This window comes from Miscanthus floridulus, chromosome 6, assembly GCF_019320115.1.
Source record: "Miscanthus floridulus cultivar M001 chromosome 6, ASM1932011v1, whole genome shotgun sequence".
NCBI classification, from domain to species: domain Eukaryota; kingdom Viridiplantae; phylum Streptophyta; class Magnoliopsida; order Poales; family Poaceae; genus Miscanthus; species Miscanthus floridulus.
Genome location: NC_089585.1, coordinates 114,409,001 through 114,424,021, shown reverse-complemented (window position 1 = coordinate 114,424,021; position 15,021 = coordinate 114,409,001). Strand labels below are relative to the sequence as shown.

Genomic DNA, 15,021 nt, shown 5'->3' with positions numbered 1-15,021 from the left:
CAGGAGCAGTTGGCTGATATGAACTTACAGCGAGATCAGGCGATTGAGAGAGGTGATAGAGCTATGCAGCGGGTGCATACGTTGACTCAAGCCAACAACAATGCAGACCGCATGATTGGACAGTTGGTTTAGGAGAGGAATGAAGCCTGGAACGCAAGAAACCTTTTGCTGCAGAGAGTCGATGAGCTAGAGGAATACAACGGCAACCTGCACGAGGAATTTCACATGCTCTACAATGGGGTTGGCCCATATGCTCCACCGAACGCCGCTGGCATGGACATCGACGATAACAACCAGGACGAGCCTGTAGTTTCACCTGGAGGCGATGGTGACGTCTCCGATCCCGACGATGGCCCCGAGGAGTAGGCTAGTTGCTTTGCGCTAGTATCTAGGTCTTGTCGCGAGGACCTTTCTTTTGTTGGCATGTAATCTATCGTGTGTTGCTTCGAACGTATGAGACTTGGCATGTGGTTGGAACTTGATTTTCGAATGCGATATCTGAACGCATAAAAAGTCCAGTGTATGTATGCTGGCAATTTGATTATATGGACGCGATGTTTGCCGTTGAAGTAATTTGATTAAGTGCTGTTGTTTTAATTGGGATGCGATTGTTGTGCCTCTGTTTTATTGCATGAATTTATTCTCTCTAGTAAATTTAGTACGGCATAATTTTTCCTTCACTCGCAATTATTACAGCTTCACTCAATCGTTACTTGTTGCTGAAATATGCAGATGACAAACACTCGCCGAACCACGTATGAGGCCGCTGAGACCGGTGCTAACGGTGCGGGGACTGGTGGTGGTGGTGGTGGAAACCACGGCAACAACAATGAACCTCCCCATGAACCGCATTTGCCACCTCCTCCCCCGTTTACCCCCGAGATGTTTCTCGCACAGCTGCTCGGGAGTCAGCGCAACGCGGAACAATCCCAAAAGAACATGGAGGATTTTCTGCGTACCATCGCCAACAACGTGCAACGTGGTAACAATCAAGGTGGTGGCATGGGAGTGAACCAATATAGCAGCTTCAAAGATTTCATGGACACCAGGCCGCCAGTATTCAAGGAAGCGACAGAGCCACTCGATGCTGAGGAATGGATCAACACGATGGAAGATAAATTCCGTGTGTTGAGGATGACTGAGGTTCTGAAAACGGAGTATGCTGCACTTCAATTGCAGGGACCGGCGGGAATGTGGTGGAAGCACCATCGCACCACCTTCCCTCCAAATGCTCAAATTTCTTGGAGAGAGTTTGCTGAGGCCTTCCGTGGAGTCTATATTCCACCAGGGCTGATCGAAATGAAGTTTGGAGAGTTTCTGGCATTGAACCAGGGCACCAAGACCGTGACACAATACCTGCATGCCTTCAACAACTTGTGTCGCTATGCTCCCAACATGGTTGACACAGATGCTAAAAGGATAGCCAGTTTTAAGAGGGGTCTCAATCCAAAAATGATGAAGCATGTCGGTACCAACAACCGTGTCAGATTCAATGACTTCATCAGCGACTATCTGAAGCAGGAGAAGAATAACAACGCTAGCACCGCAGCCAAGACATGCAAGAGAGCCTTTGAAGGTGGGCTGTCTCAAGCTAGAGCACCTATGGGAGGTCGTCCTCCATATCGCCCATCGGCACCTGGCGCTAGATTCCGGCCACCTCAGCAAAGAAGTCAGAATTTCTGTGGACCTCAAAAGCCGTACAAGATGGCAGTACAGCCCAACAAAGCAGCCGCAACTACGGTACAAGGCAATTCCAAGGGAGCTGTGGGATCTGTCGGGACAGTGAGAGGACCCTGCTATAACTGTGATCAACCCGGTCATTTCTCGAAGTTTTGTCCGTACCCGCCCAAGAAGAAGCAGCAGACTTATAATGCTAGAGTGCACAGTACAACAGTGGATGAAATTCTAGAGGGAGAGCCTGTCACTGCTAGTAAGTTTCTTGTCAACGAAAACCCTGCAGTTGTTCTATTTGATTCTGGATCATCGCATTCTTTTATGAGTCAAGCATTTGCACAGAAACATGGACAACTATGCATAGAATTGGGGTATGGGTACCGTATAAGTTCAGCAGGGGCTGATGTTTTAACCAACCGGATGGTTCGAGGGGCAACCCTTGAATTAGGTAGCAGGAAGTTCCGAGTGAACTTGATAGTTATGCCTGGGTTAGTCTTGGATGTCATTATAGGGATGAATTGGATGAAGGATTGGGGGGCAATCAATGATACTGGAAGTCGAGTACTTACCCTTAAAGATCCACTAGGAGAGGGTACTTTCCAAGTACCATTGCCTCGGAGAACAGACCTTATAAGTGTTACATGTGCTACGGTAGTCATTCCTATTCATCAGATTCCTGTAGTGTGTGAATTTCTGGATGTATTCCCGGATGAGCTACCTGGTCTTCCGCCGGATAGGGAGATCGAGTTTGGAATTGAGTTAGTCCCCGGAACGGCTCCGATTTCGAGGAGACCCTATCGAATGCCTCCAGATGAACTAGCTGAGCTAAAGAAGCAATTAGAAGATTTGTCGAAAAAGGGGCTTATTCAGCCAAGCAAGTCTGAATGGGGATGTCCCGCTTTGTTTGTGAAGAAGAAGAAAGAGGGCATGTTGAGAATGTGCGTAGATTATAGGCCACTCAATGCTGTGATCATCAAGAATAAATATCCCTTGCCACATATTGATGTTCTGTTTGACCAATTATCCAAGGCCAAGGTGTTCTCAAAAATAGATTTGAGATCCGGTTATCATCAGATCAAGATTAGGCCTCAAGATATACCGAAAACTACATTTTCCACCAGATACGGGTTGTATGAGTATCTTGTCATATCTTTTGGCTTGACAAATGCTCCTGCATACTTTATGTTTTTGATGAATACAGTTTTCATGCCAGAATTGGATAAATTTGTGGTAGTGTTCATCGATGACATTCTGGTGTACTCCGAGAATGAGAAAGATCATGAAGAGCATCTGAGAACTGTCTTGACCAGACTTAAGGATCATCAACTGTATGCTAAGTTTAGCAAATGCGAATTTTGGCTGAAGGAAGTTCCTTTCCTTGGTCACATTTTGTCAGAGAATGGGGTGTCGATGTTTTACCACCGATAGCCTGCCACGGGGGTACCCGGGGCAGTATGTTCGGGCTTCGGCGTATGCCGAACTCGATGGTTAACGCAAGAGACAGCCGATTTATCCTGGTTCAGGCCCTCGATCGTAGATCGAGTAACAACCTTACGTCCAGTCGGCCTTAGCCTTTGCGTTGGATTGATTGTCAAGTGTTGTGTCGTACAATTGTTCTCTCTCTGCCTCAGGAGCCCTGCCCTCCTTTATATAGTCAGGAGGCCAGAGTCCTAGTCGGTTTACAATGAGGTTTCCTGGTAGGATTACTTAATAGTTCTACTACTAAGATTACATGGAAAGAATCCTAGTTGGACTAGATCTTCTTTCTCCTTTGCGGGGTATCCTGTGGGTCCCGCATCGACAAGCCCCCGAGCACTTCATGGTTGAGCTCTGAAAGTCTCGCTTTGCTCTTTCAAGTCTTGTTGAGTAGGAACAAAATGTCATCCGAGTGCTTTCTGGAGTGAAACCTTGTAGCGCTTCTTGGGATCTTCGAGTGGTGAGTGCTTTTTTGAAAAAAGTACATCCATCTGGTTGTAGCCCCCGAGCCTCTTGCTAATTGGAACAAGGAGCTGGAGGATCTTGTCTTGAAGTTGCTCTGATTGTTCGTTGAAGTTTTATGAAAAAGAACTCGAATATGGCTCGTTCCGGGTTCTTTTTGTCGTAATGTCTTGAAGTGGTCTGCGTTGAGTAAGTCTTTTGGTGACGTGCGCTTTTTCGAAGAAAAAGTGCACTCACTGAGTGTAGCCCCCGAGCCTCTTGCTATTTGGAACAAAAAGTTGGAGGGTCTTGATCCTTTATGTTGCTTTAAAATTTGTGTTCTGAAGTAGTTTCCGAGACTTGGATTATTTCATCATCCGAGTAGTTACGCGGCAAGCAGCCTCCGAGCTTATGTCCAGGGTTCTTTTTGGTTGGGTGCAATTTTTCGTAAAAATTGCACTCACTGAGTGTAGCCCCCGAGCCTCTTGCTTTTGCTTTGCAAAAGTTGGAGGGTCCAGATTCTTGTCTTCAAAAAATTCTGTGGTTATGTATCCTGCTTTCTCCGAGTTCTTCTCTTTTAGAAAAGAGGTTGGATGAAGAGTCTTGATGTGTCTTGTATTCTTGGTCCTTTGTCTTTGGTTCCGAGCCTCCGGGAGTGGTTGAAAATGAAGGCCGAGCTCCCTAGCTTAGTGTTGATTAAGCTATGATGTTGGCCGAGCCCCCGAGCGTATATCCGTGTTGTTTTGTTCAGGAAGAACTCGGATGCGAGGTCTTGGCGTATTCTTTTGATAGTCTGCTGTTGTCAGATGTAGTTGTGTGGTGGTGGTTGAGTGTAAATGCCTTTTGTTCACGGGTTGTACTGTGCTGGTATATTCTTTCGAATATGCCCGTCTTCGAGTACTGTTTCTTCTCGCCTGAGCCATCCATTATTGAGTCCTGTCTTTTCGCTGTGTCCTTTGTTAGGCTTATTTCGTTGGTACTCCTGGTCCATGTGCGCCGATCCTTTGGCCTATAAATACTGTCTCGGGGTGCTTGTTTTCATCCATTGGACATTCTGTTGAAACCTTCGCGGTTGTGAATATGGTAGTTTGTGAAGTAGAGCAGCCCCCGGGCGTATTTTGTAGTTCCTGTGTGTCTTGTCGTAGCTGGAGGAAGTCTTGTGATAGGGATTAGAGGTAGGCTAGTCCCGCGACAGCATTGTGCCAGGATGTACGTGGTGGTAGTTGGAGGAAGTCTTGTGATGTGGGCTTCGTTCCTTCATCCGGCAGTTCTGGGTTGATCCTCGTCGCCTGTCTTGAGACCGTCCGGCGCAGATCAACACCATATCCAGCATCACATCGGTCTTGGGTAGACAGATGCCCGCCGGCCTTCTCTGCTCCATGTTGCCCTGCCGTGCTGCCGATTTCCGCCTTGGATGCACTGCGTCCGTCCTTTGAAGAAAACAGTGTAGCTGATGGCGGTCTGTCCTTCCGAGTAGCAATTTGGGACACGTAGTCGTTCCAGAGCTTAGTCGTGTCCGTGTTCCTCTTTGCTACTTTGCTTTTCGTGGTGCCGAGTTCGTTGGGTCTTGTAAGATTTGTAATCCTCTATTTTTGAAGTCGCTTGTAATGTAACGAATCTTGTCTTCTTAGTTGTCTTTGACTTTTCTGTTGTGATCCCTGTCGTTCATGAGACTACCGAGTTCTTTCTTACATAACCGGGTTCTTTTGTCCCTCATGAGGTAGCCCTTTCTTTCTTCTTGGTTCAACGAGTTGTTCTTGTAGTTATCTGATAACCCTGCTGTGGTGCTGTGCGGATAAGTCTGAAATCTGCCCGTTGGTTTGTACCGTTGTGTGGATTCGTGCCCTCCGTCGTTTTAGCTGCGTCGGTAAATGGACCGTTGCGTTTCCACGCTGTGCTTTAACGGGCCTTATGGGCCGTTTGTATCACTGAGAAATCTATTTAAAGACCTTTTATCTTCCTTTCCCTTGTCGCCCAGCTCTTGCCTTTAAACCCTAGTTCTCAGAAACCCGCCGCCGTCATTGTCGCCATTGCCCGAGCGCCATCATTCTAGCTTCGTCCTCCTTAGCGCCTTTTTTGCTCCCGCCAGTTCATGGGAAAGAAGAAGACCGCAAGCAAGTCTCAGGCGACCTTCGTGGACGAGGAGTCATCCCTGTCTTTGATTGAAAACCAGGAGTTCGTGGCCATGAGGGCAGCTCAGAAGGTTTGGCCTGCTCCAACAACCAGCGAAGACCAGCTGCGCGAGCTCGTTAGTGATGGCTTGATCCAAAGCAAAGTCATCGCTGAATGGAGAGTTCCGGGCGAGCATCGGGTTCCGGCCCCGGGTCCTGGTGAGATTGTCCTTTTTGTTTCTTTTGTCCGCGCTGGACTTTGTCTTCCTGCTTCCGCCTTCCTTCATCAGTTTCTTGGCTATTTCGGGGTTAGTCTGAACCATCTAACCCCCAATGCCGTTCTCCATCTTTCTGTTTTTGTTCATCTTTGTGAAGCCTTCCTTGGGATCCCTCCTTCTCTCTCTCTTTTTCGCTTTTTCTTTCGCCTGAAACCTCAACCCCGCCGTGAGGAAACCAGTGCCCTCGGCGGTTGCGGGATTCAGTTTCGCCAGGGTCTCAAAATCAAGTTTTTTGATTACGACCTGGTCGATTCTGTCAAAGATTGGCGTGCCGAGTGGTTTTACGCTGCCAATTTGATCCCTTCTCTTGTCGTTCACTCCGGATCCGGTCCTGTGGTGAATGACCGATGGGACAAGAAGCTTGAGTCACCTGCTGAGATTCAAGCGATCCAGCCACTCCTTGATAGGATTAGCATGCTGAAACAGCAGGGTTTGACCGGCTTTGGTATTGTTTCAAGTTTCCTTCGTCGCCGGGTTCAGCCCCTGAAAGAGCGGGAACATCTCGGCTTTGAGTATTCTGGGGCCGAGGATCCTTCGCGCATGGTCCCAGCTCTTGAGCTGACCGGTGAGGAGGTACTCGAGCGCCTTCAGAAGATGCTGAAAGGAGTGAGCGTCATTCCTCCTGCCATCTCTGAGTTCTCGGCCATCAACCCGCCCCCAGCTGTGAGTTGTCTATCTTTTTGTTTGAGTTCTTTATGTATTCTTGCTGCATCCGCTCTTGCTTAGCTTTTCCTTGTCTCGGTGTTTTATCCTTTTTCGCAGGAGCTTGGGCGGAACTTTGTCGATCCGATCCCCCTTGATGTTCTCCCTGCCGTGGCGGAGACTGGGGATCGCCTAGCTGGTACTTCTGCAATTAGTAAGTCTCGAACCTTTACAGCCCTTCCTGGGGTTTCTTCCGGATTTGTTGATGTATATGAAGAATATGTTCCTCGTCTAGTCCCTCGCGGTCCTCGCAGTGTCCCGAAGAGGGGGCGAATGGACGGGTCTTCATCTGGCTTGCCTGTCTCCAAGAAGCCTCGCAAACCAAGTACTCCCTCAGGTACTCCAGTTGTTGCTAGCATGCTCTTAGGTGAGCGCATTTAATACTCTTTGTTCTTTTATTTTCCTGTTTCTCTCTTGAACCGAGTACTTTTCATCTCCTTTTCAGCAGGTGCTCTGGTTTCGTTGGCTGAGGAAGAAGAGGATGATGAAGTCCCCCTCATCATGCGGCGGTGAGTTGTTTTTCATGTTCTTGTTGCACTGAATTTCTCCTCTTTGTTTTGAATTTTAGTTTTGAACTTTTTGAAGTAATCGGAGGTCGGGTGTGAGTTCTTCCGAGGCTCCCGCGCCGACTTCTTCTGAAGCTCCGGTGTCGAGTTCTTTGGTTGCCTCTGTCCCGAGTTCTACCGCTCCTCCGGTGCGGAGTTCTTCTACGGCTCCAGTCCCGGCTTCTTCCGCGGCCCCGTTGTCGGCTATCCCGCTCCCGTCGCCGGGTGGCGGGGACGTCTTTGCCGTCGTGGTTCCCCCTGCGAGGCCTTCTCTTGGCTTCGCGAAGAAGAAAGTGGTTGGGTGAGTAGGATTCTAGCTTTATCTTTTTGGCTTTTATCTTCCTTCCTCTGGTTCTTAATGGTGCTTCCTTTTATCATCTTTCAGTGTTTCGTCTTCTCTCATTTCTTCATCGACTTCTTCTCTGCCTCCTCCCGTACCCACGAGTTCCGAGCCTCGGGACTCACAACATTCTATTGATGAAGTCGCCGCGGGGGCTTCAGAGCTACCTGGCGGAGTTGCGAACTTGGCCGTTCCGGAGGTGACTGTGGCCGTCGCGCCGGGTCCTTCTGAGGATTTGGCTCCGGCTTCTCTGGAGGTTGCCTTGGTCGCTCCTTCTTCGCCCCAGCCGGCCTCTCCTTCCCCTTCTCTTGCTTCCGGCGGCCCCTCGATTTCTGGTGACGTGGTGCAACAGTTCGATGCCACTCATCGGTTATCGGAGCTGACCGCAGCCTGGGGGAGCTTGTCGACCCTTGCGTCTTCTTTTGGTGAAAAGCTCCAGGTAGGTTTTATTGCTACTTCTTTTTTGCATGTTTGTTTCTCTTCTATCCTTACGTCTTGTTTCTCTTTGCCTCTTTTTGCTCAGTCTTTCTCTCGCGATCATTCTGGCTTCTTCTTCTCATCTGAGAATGAGAGGAAGTTGTCTTCGGAGGTGGACGCTCTGAAAGCCGATCTTGACCTCCTCCGGGCTGAGTTGGAGATGGAGCGTCAAGTGCACCAGAAAGAGAGAAGACCCTTCGCGCCCGGGTAGTGGAGACGGAGAAGCAGAGAGATGCTGCGGTGGAGTCTGCAAAGAATGAATGCAAAGGTGCCGCGGGTTCTGCCTGTTTCTTCTTGTATTTTGACTTGTTTTCCCGCTGACTTGTTTTTGGGTGTCCTGTGTAGCTCTCCGAGTTGAGAAGCAGAAGCTCTCGGAGAGTATTGATGAAATGAAGGCTCTTGTCCGTTCTAGTCACAATAAAGCTGAGGAGGTAATTACTCATGCTGAGGAAGAACTCGCCCTTGCTAGGCTGATTAGGCGCGGAGCTGACAGAGATCTTGTGCAGGCCCAAAAAACTATTGAAAACTTGACCGGGAAGCTGGCGACGGCTACTGAGAATTGGAATGCTTTGTGGAAATCCTTTCGTTCAGTAGTCGATGTCCTTCGGACTCCGGCGGATGACGGGCAATCTTGGGCGCAGTTCATTCCCCGGATTCCGACTCGTTTCCAAGAGTTCGCGAAGAGGTGTGCCCAAGTATGTACCAAGAATGTGCTGGCCCAGGTCCGGGTCCTTGCTCCAGAGGCGCCTCTCTCCAAGATAGCAGAAGAAGCTGATAGCCAAGAATATTTTGACGCCATTGAAAGGATGGAGCCTGAGGTCGAAGATCTAGCCAGTAGGGTTGTAGATAGTCTAAATATTGATATTTCCCTTTCTGATGACAATGCCTGACTCGATTGAGCATCCTCTTGTAATATTACACTCTTTTTAAATGAAGATTCTTTATTTTTGTTGATGTATTCTTTGCCTGGGTGCGGTTGAAGTTATTTGACTGGCTGAGTACCTTGTCCTGTTCCCGTCTCTGCTCCGTAAAACAACTCTGTGCGTTATTCTGACGAGGCCCCTCGATTTGTCGAGTACTTTTCTCTTCTTTCTCCCTTGTGATCCATCGAGTGCTTTGCGTTAACAACCTTTCGCCTGCGCTATGTGAAACGACTCGGTATAGAATGTTGCCTTGACAAACTTCGGCATCCGAGTGCTTTCTTGAGTGGCGCTCGTGCTTTTCTGAAGAAAAAAGTATTCCTATTCCTATCTAGATGTAGCCCCCGAGCCTCTTGCTTTTCGGAACGAAGTGCTGGAGGGTCTTTTGAAGTTAAATTTCGGTCGACTTGTTTCGGGTGTTAGCTTTTAGCTACCCTCATCGGCGGGCTCAAGCATCTTTTCAGTTATTTTGCTCTCGGCCGGGATGCTCAGGCATGTTTTCAGCCGTTTTGCTTTTTGTTTCGGGTGTTAGCTTTCAGCTACCCTCATCGGTGGGCTCAAGCGTTTTTTTCAGCTATTTTGCTCTCGGCCGGGATGCTCAGGCATGTTTTCAGCCATTTTGCTTTTTGTTTCGGGTGTTAGCTTTTAGCTACCCTCATCGGCGGGCTCAAGCATCTTTTCACCTATTTTGCTCTCGGCCGGGACGCTCAGGCATGTTTTCAGCCATTTTGCTTTTTCCTTCGGGAAAACAACTCGTTGAAAGTCATGACAAGACATGTTGTGGACGAATGTCATCTTTATTGATCATGAGTATAAACTACTACATATGTTGCTGAAGAGTATTGCTTTTCGTCGATTGTGAACGTTGGTCCCTTGTGGCTTGCATATCTGTTTTTTCTTGAGTTGTTTTTACGCGTAGAATCTTCTTAGCTGGCTGATGTGCCATGTATTGCTGACTTCTTTTCCATCTTCGGTTACTAACTTGTATGTTCCTGGTCTGGTGACTTTTGTGACAATGAAAGGACCTTCCCATGGACTGAGTAGCTTATGTCGTCCGTCAGTCTTCTGTGTCCTTCTTAGTACCAAGTCTCCGACTTGTAGTGATCGAGGTTGGGTACTCTTGTTGCAATGTCGTATTAAACCTTGTTGGTATCTGGCTGATTGGAGGGTAGCGTTTACTCTGACTTCTTCTGAGCTGTCGAGTTCTAATCTTCTTGTGTGTTCTCGGGATCGTCGATCGGAGCAAGTCTTGGAGCTGTTCATACTTCTCACTGGGATGTGAAGTTGTTCCGAGTTCTTCTAATGCTTCTCGAATCTTATCGTAAGGTGTATTCGCCGTGCGTCTCCCCTCGACTTCTCGTTGCGATTTTCTTTTGTCGTACTCAGCCAATTCTGACTCGTATCTGATCCAAGCTTCCCTGCGCTGCCTAGCATGGTGTTGACGCCCTTGCTTCAACTTGTTTTTTCTTTCTCTAGCTTGTCTCTAACTATCTGTTTCTCCGTCGTAGCCCTGGGCAAAAGGTGATATGTTGGATTCTGATTCATCTGATGATCTGACATCGGGTGCTTTCGGGGGATTTAATGGTGACCGCGGTCGTCGAACCATGAGCACTTCTCGCGCATGAGTCGTTCTGTTATTGGCATTAGTTTTCATGCTGTCGGAGTCGCTGATAACTTTAGTAGATGCCTCGGTGTCGTAGATCGAGTCTCCTTCTTGGTAAGGTAGAATAGCTGTTGTTGATGTGCCGACTAGTTGGGTTCCGCTATCCTCAGGAACAGAACCTGGCCAGTGGATGATACAGTCCTGCGATGTTATCGTTAGCACAAGACCCTCCTGAGCTCCTGTCAGTGGTATCCCGAATCTAGGATTGAAAGATCTTTCGACCTGTCCCTGATAGGATTTTGCCTTGTTGTCGAGCCCAAATGGAAAGGAACTCGACTTCTTGAGAGAACTCTGGGGGTAATCCGAGTTGTTTCGGGTTGTGCTCTGGAATTTTTCCAAAAGAGAACTCGGTTTCCAGAAAGCACTCGGATAAAACTTCGCCTTGGAGCTTGAATTCGAATCGGATACGAGTGGTCGTGAAATCTGATTTGAATCGGATACTATGAGCTGCGCGAATCTTCTGGTGAGCTAATCCGTTGCAGCTGTTGAAATAGGAACTTTTTTAAGATGATCTGGATCTTCGAGGAGATGACTTTGAAGCTTGCCGTTGTTGTCTGCCTCGCAGATCCATGAGCCGAAGATGAAAGTTGATCCCGTCGGGAAGATTATGTTGTCGAGGTCCATCGAGCTCTCGGATGCAAAGTCGCCGAAAACCCCTACCTGGCACGCCAGCTGTCGATGTTTTACCACCAATAGCCTGCCATGGGGGTACTCGGGGCAGTATGTTCGGGCTTCGGCGTATGCCGAACTCGATGGTTAACGCAAGAGACAGCCGATTTATCCTGGTTCAGGCCCTCGATCGTAGATCGAGTAACAACCTTACGTCTAGTCGGCCTTAGCCTTTGCGTTGGATTGATTGTCAAGTGTTGTGTCGTACAATTGTTCTCCCTCTACCTCAGGAGCCCTGCCCTCCTTTATATAGTCAGGAGGCCAGAGTCCTAGTCGGTTTACAATGAGGTTTCCTGGTAGGATTACTTAATAGTTCTACTACTAAGATTACATGGAAAGAATCCTAGTTGGACTAGATCTTCTTTCTCCTTTGCGGGGTATCCTGTGGGTCCCGCATCGACATGGGGTTTCAGTCGATCCAAGTAAGGTGCAAGAAGTTATGAATTGGAAAGCACCGACCACAGTTCCTGAGATTAGAAGTTTCTTAGGACTAGCCGGTTATTACCGTCGCTTTATACCAGATTTCTCGAAGATCGCCAAACCGATGACGAGTCTCCTACAGAAGGATCACAAGTTTGTATGGACAGAGGAGTGTGAAGCAGCTTTCCACACTTTGCGGAAACTGTTGACCACTACTCCTGTTCTAGCACAACCAGATATCGAGAAACCATTTGATGTGTTTTGCGACGCATCGAAAACTGGATTAGGCTGTGTTCTTATGCAAGAAAGGAGAGTCATTGCTTATGCATCACGACAATTGAGAAAGCACGAGGTCAACTATCCAACACATGATCTTGAACCTGCTGCAGTTGTGCACGCCCTAAAAATTTGGAGACATTATCTACTTGGTAATGTGTGCAATATTTTCACGGATCACAAGAGTCTTAAGTATATCTTTACCCAACCAGAGTTAAACATAAGACAGCGCAGATAGTTGGAATTGATCAAGGATTACAACTTGAATGTGCAATATCATCCTGGAAAAGCCAATGTAGTGGCAGATGCTTTGAGCAGAAAGTCACATTACTTGAATGTGCAGCCATTACTTGAAGATGGGTTCGATCTAATGCATCCTGCTGTGTTACATAGTATTCAGATTAGTTGCTCTTTGGAAAGTAAGATAATAGAAGGCCAGAAAACTGACAAGGGGATATTCCACATCAAAGAGAAAATAAAAGAAAAGCTGTCTCAACACTTTAAAGTGGATGAACAGGGCGTGTTGTGGTTTGACAACCGTCTTGTGGTTCCCAAGGATCGAGAGCTTAGGAATAAACTCATGGATGAAGCTCACCTTTCTAAGCTATCTATCCATCCCAGAAGTAGTAAAATGTATCAAGAACTAAGATCTCGCTATTGGTGGACCAAAATGAAGAAAGAAATTATAGCATATGTTGTCAGATGTGACACCTGTTGTCGAGTGAAAGCCATTCACATGAAACCTGCTGGTATGTTGCAACCCTTATCAGTCCCTGGTTGGAAGTGGGACGATATCAGCATGGATTTTATCACGGGTTTGCCCACTACTCAAAAAGGACATGATTCGATTTGGGTAATTGTGGATCGTCTTACCAAGACCGCTCATTTCCTACCTGTCAAAACAACTTATCGACCACCTCAATATGCCGAGAAGTATGTCGCAGAAATTGTGAGGTTGCATGGTATACCAAAGACAATAGTATCTGATAGAGGCTCACAGTTCACGGCTCACTTTTGGGAACATTTACACAAAGGCTTAGGAACTAGTTTGATTCGTAGTACCGCTTATCATCCTCAGACAGATGGTCAGACTGAACGAGTGAATGCTGTTTTGGAGGATATGTTAAGAGCCTGTGTATTGTCTTCTAAGGGATCATGGGAGTCATGGTTACCGTTAGCTGAGTTTTCTTATAATAATAGTTATCAAGAAAGCATCAAGATGGCCCCATTCGAAGCTTTATATGGCAGAAAATGTAGAACACCATTGAATTGGGTCGAACCTGGAGATAGAAGGTATTATGGCATTGACTTTGTAGAAGAAGCCGAGAAGAAAGTTCATATTATTCAGCAGAATATGAAAGCTGCCCAATCACATCAGAAAAGCTATGCAGACAAAAGAAGGAGACCCCTTGTATTTGAAGTTGGTGACTATGTTTATCTGAAAGTCACGCCAATGAAGAAGAAAAGGTTTGGAATCCGAAGAAAGCTTGCCGCGAGATTCGTAGGACCATACAAGATCTTGGAACAAAGAGGTCCGGTAGCCTACAAGTTAGAGTTACCTGAAACAATGAGTACAGTTTTCCCAGTTTTCCATGTATCACATCTTAAGAAATGTTTGCGTGTTCCGGAGGAAAGAATAGAACCTAGAGGTATTCAACTCAAATCAGATTTGGTGTATCGTGAGCAACCAGTCCGGGTGTTAGACACTAAGGAACGTGCTACTCGGAATAGTGTGGTGAAAACATATAAGATACAGTGGGATCATCATGATGAGGGAGATGCAACTTGGGAAACAGGAGAGTATCTACAAAAAGCTTATGAAGATTTTTATAACAAATGGTTCGTAACCCAAATCTTGGGACGAGATTTTTATAAGGGGGGAGGGCTGTAACACCCCGGTGTTATGCCTACATTTAGGCACTGCAAATCACGCATATCATGCATCATCAAGCATCCAAATCATACATGCTTAATCATGTGAATACCAATTGAAACATTGCTTTGAAACATCTGAAACATGCGTGAAACCTGAATGTTGCATACGCCTGTTTAAGAATTGTTTTGCCCTGGATTTTTCTTGCTAGATTAGTAAAACATGTTGGGCTACTATTGTAAATCATCTAGCAATATTTAGTTCAAATTTTGGAGCAATGTTTGTATTCAAATTAATTCAAAATTTGGCTTCAAAAATAAATTCCAAAAATTAGGGTTTTGAGCTAAACGTGGACTTTGATGTTACAATTCAAAATTTAGAAAGAATTTGACTTTGGTCATAAAAGCAAAGTTGTAGAGAATTAAATTCTAAACAACTTTCATTTTTGGTACATTTTCAAAAGAGGTCATTTTCTTGCTCAAAATAATAGTTGAAAGATGACATTTAAAAATCCATTGAAAATATATTTGAAAAAACGGTTTTTCCCTCCTTATCGGGCCGTCGCCTCGCTTTCGGCCCAGCCGCACAGGCGGCCCGGCCTGCCTCCGCACCGCGCCTATGCTCCCGCAGCGCTTCGCCCTGGCCAGCAACCACTTCGCTGGCCCAGGCCCACGCCGCGCCTCCCGCTCGCCCGCACTCGCGCGCCTGCTCGCTGTCGCGTCGCGCGCCCGACCGCGGCAGAACTCGCCCGCCGCGTGGCGGCCATGCGCCGTCGACGTCGCTGCGCGTCGCAGCTGGCCTGACGCCGCGCCCACGCGCCTGCCTTCACCTGCTGGTGCCCGTGCGCTCGCTCACTCGCGCTCGCGCTTCCTCTCCTCTCCTCCAGAGCCGAGAGCTCGAGCTCTGCCGCTCGCCGCGCCGCAGCTCCGCCGGCGTCGAACTCCCGCACCACCGCGCCATTCCCTGATTCCTCGCGCCCACAACTCTGCCTCGCCCTCCTTCAACTCACGCTCGCGCTTGCGCCGCCTTCCGAGCCCAGGTTGAGTTTCCCCGCGCCTCGCCACCGACGGCCATGGCGCCGCCGTGCTCGGCCGCCGTGGGACTCCCCCTTCCTCCCCTTCTCCACCCTGCTTAGCTGCCTGCTCGCATTCGCCAA

The 15,021-nt window shown here is 47.7% G+C and overlaps 1 protein-coding gene across 6 annotated transcripts; it reads left to right on the top strand.

Moving 5' to 3' along the window:
* The first annotated feature begins 4,058 nt into the window (after positions 1-4,058).
* Positions 4,059-8,614, top strand: LOC136459139 (uncharacterized). 6 transcript variants are annotated; one of them, XM_066459039.1, is made up of 8 exons: positions 4,059-6,643; positions 6,743-6,836; positions 6,918-7,019; positions 7,131-7,191; positions 7,268-7,528; positions 7,613-8,006; positions 8,091-8,312; positions 8,390-8,614. In XM_066459039.1, exons 1-7 carry the CDS (start codon positions 5,684-5,686, stop codon positions 8,253-8,255), a joined length of 2,037 nt encoding a protein of 678 aa, XP_066315136.1. In that variant the 5' UTR covers positions 4,059-5,683; the 3' UTR covers positions 8,256-8,312; positions 8,390-8,614. The 6 variants fall into 6 exon arrangements, with proteins under 6 accessions (XP_066315136.1, XP_066315135.1, XP_066315134.1 ...); XM_066459038.1 differs by having other exon boundaries at positions 7,128-7,191; XM_066459037.1 differs by having other exon boundaries at positions 6,918-7,049; positions 7,128-7,191.
* The last annotated feature ends 6,407 nt before the right edge of the window (positions 8,615-15,021 follow it).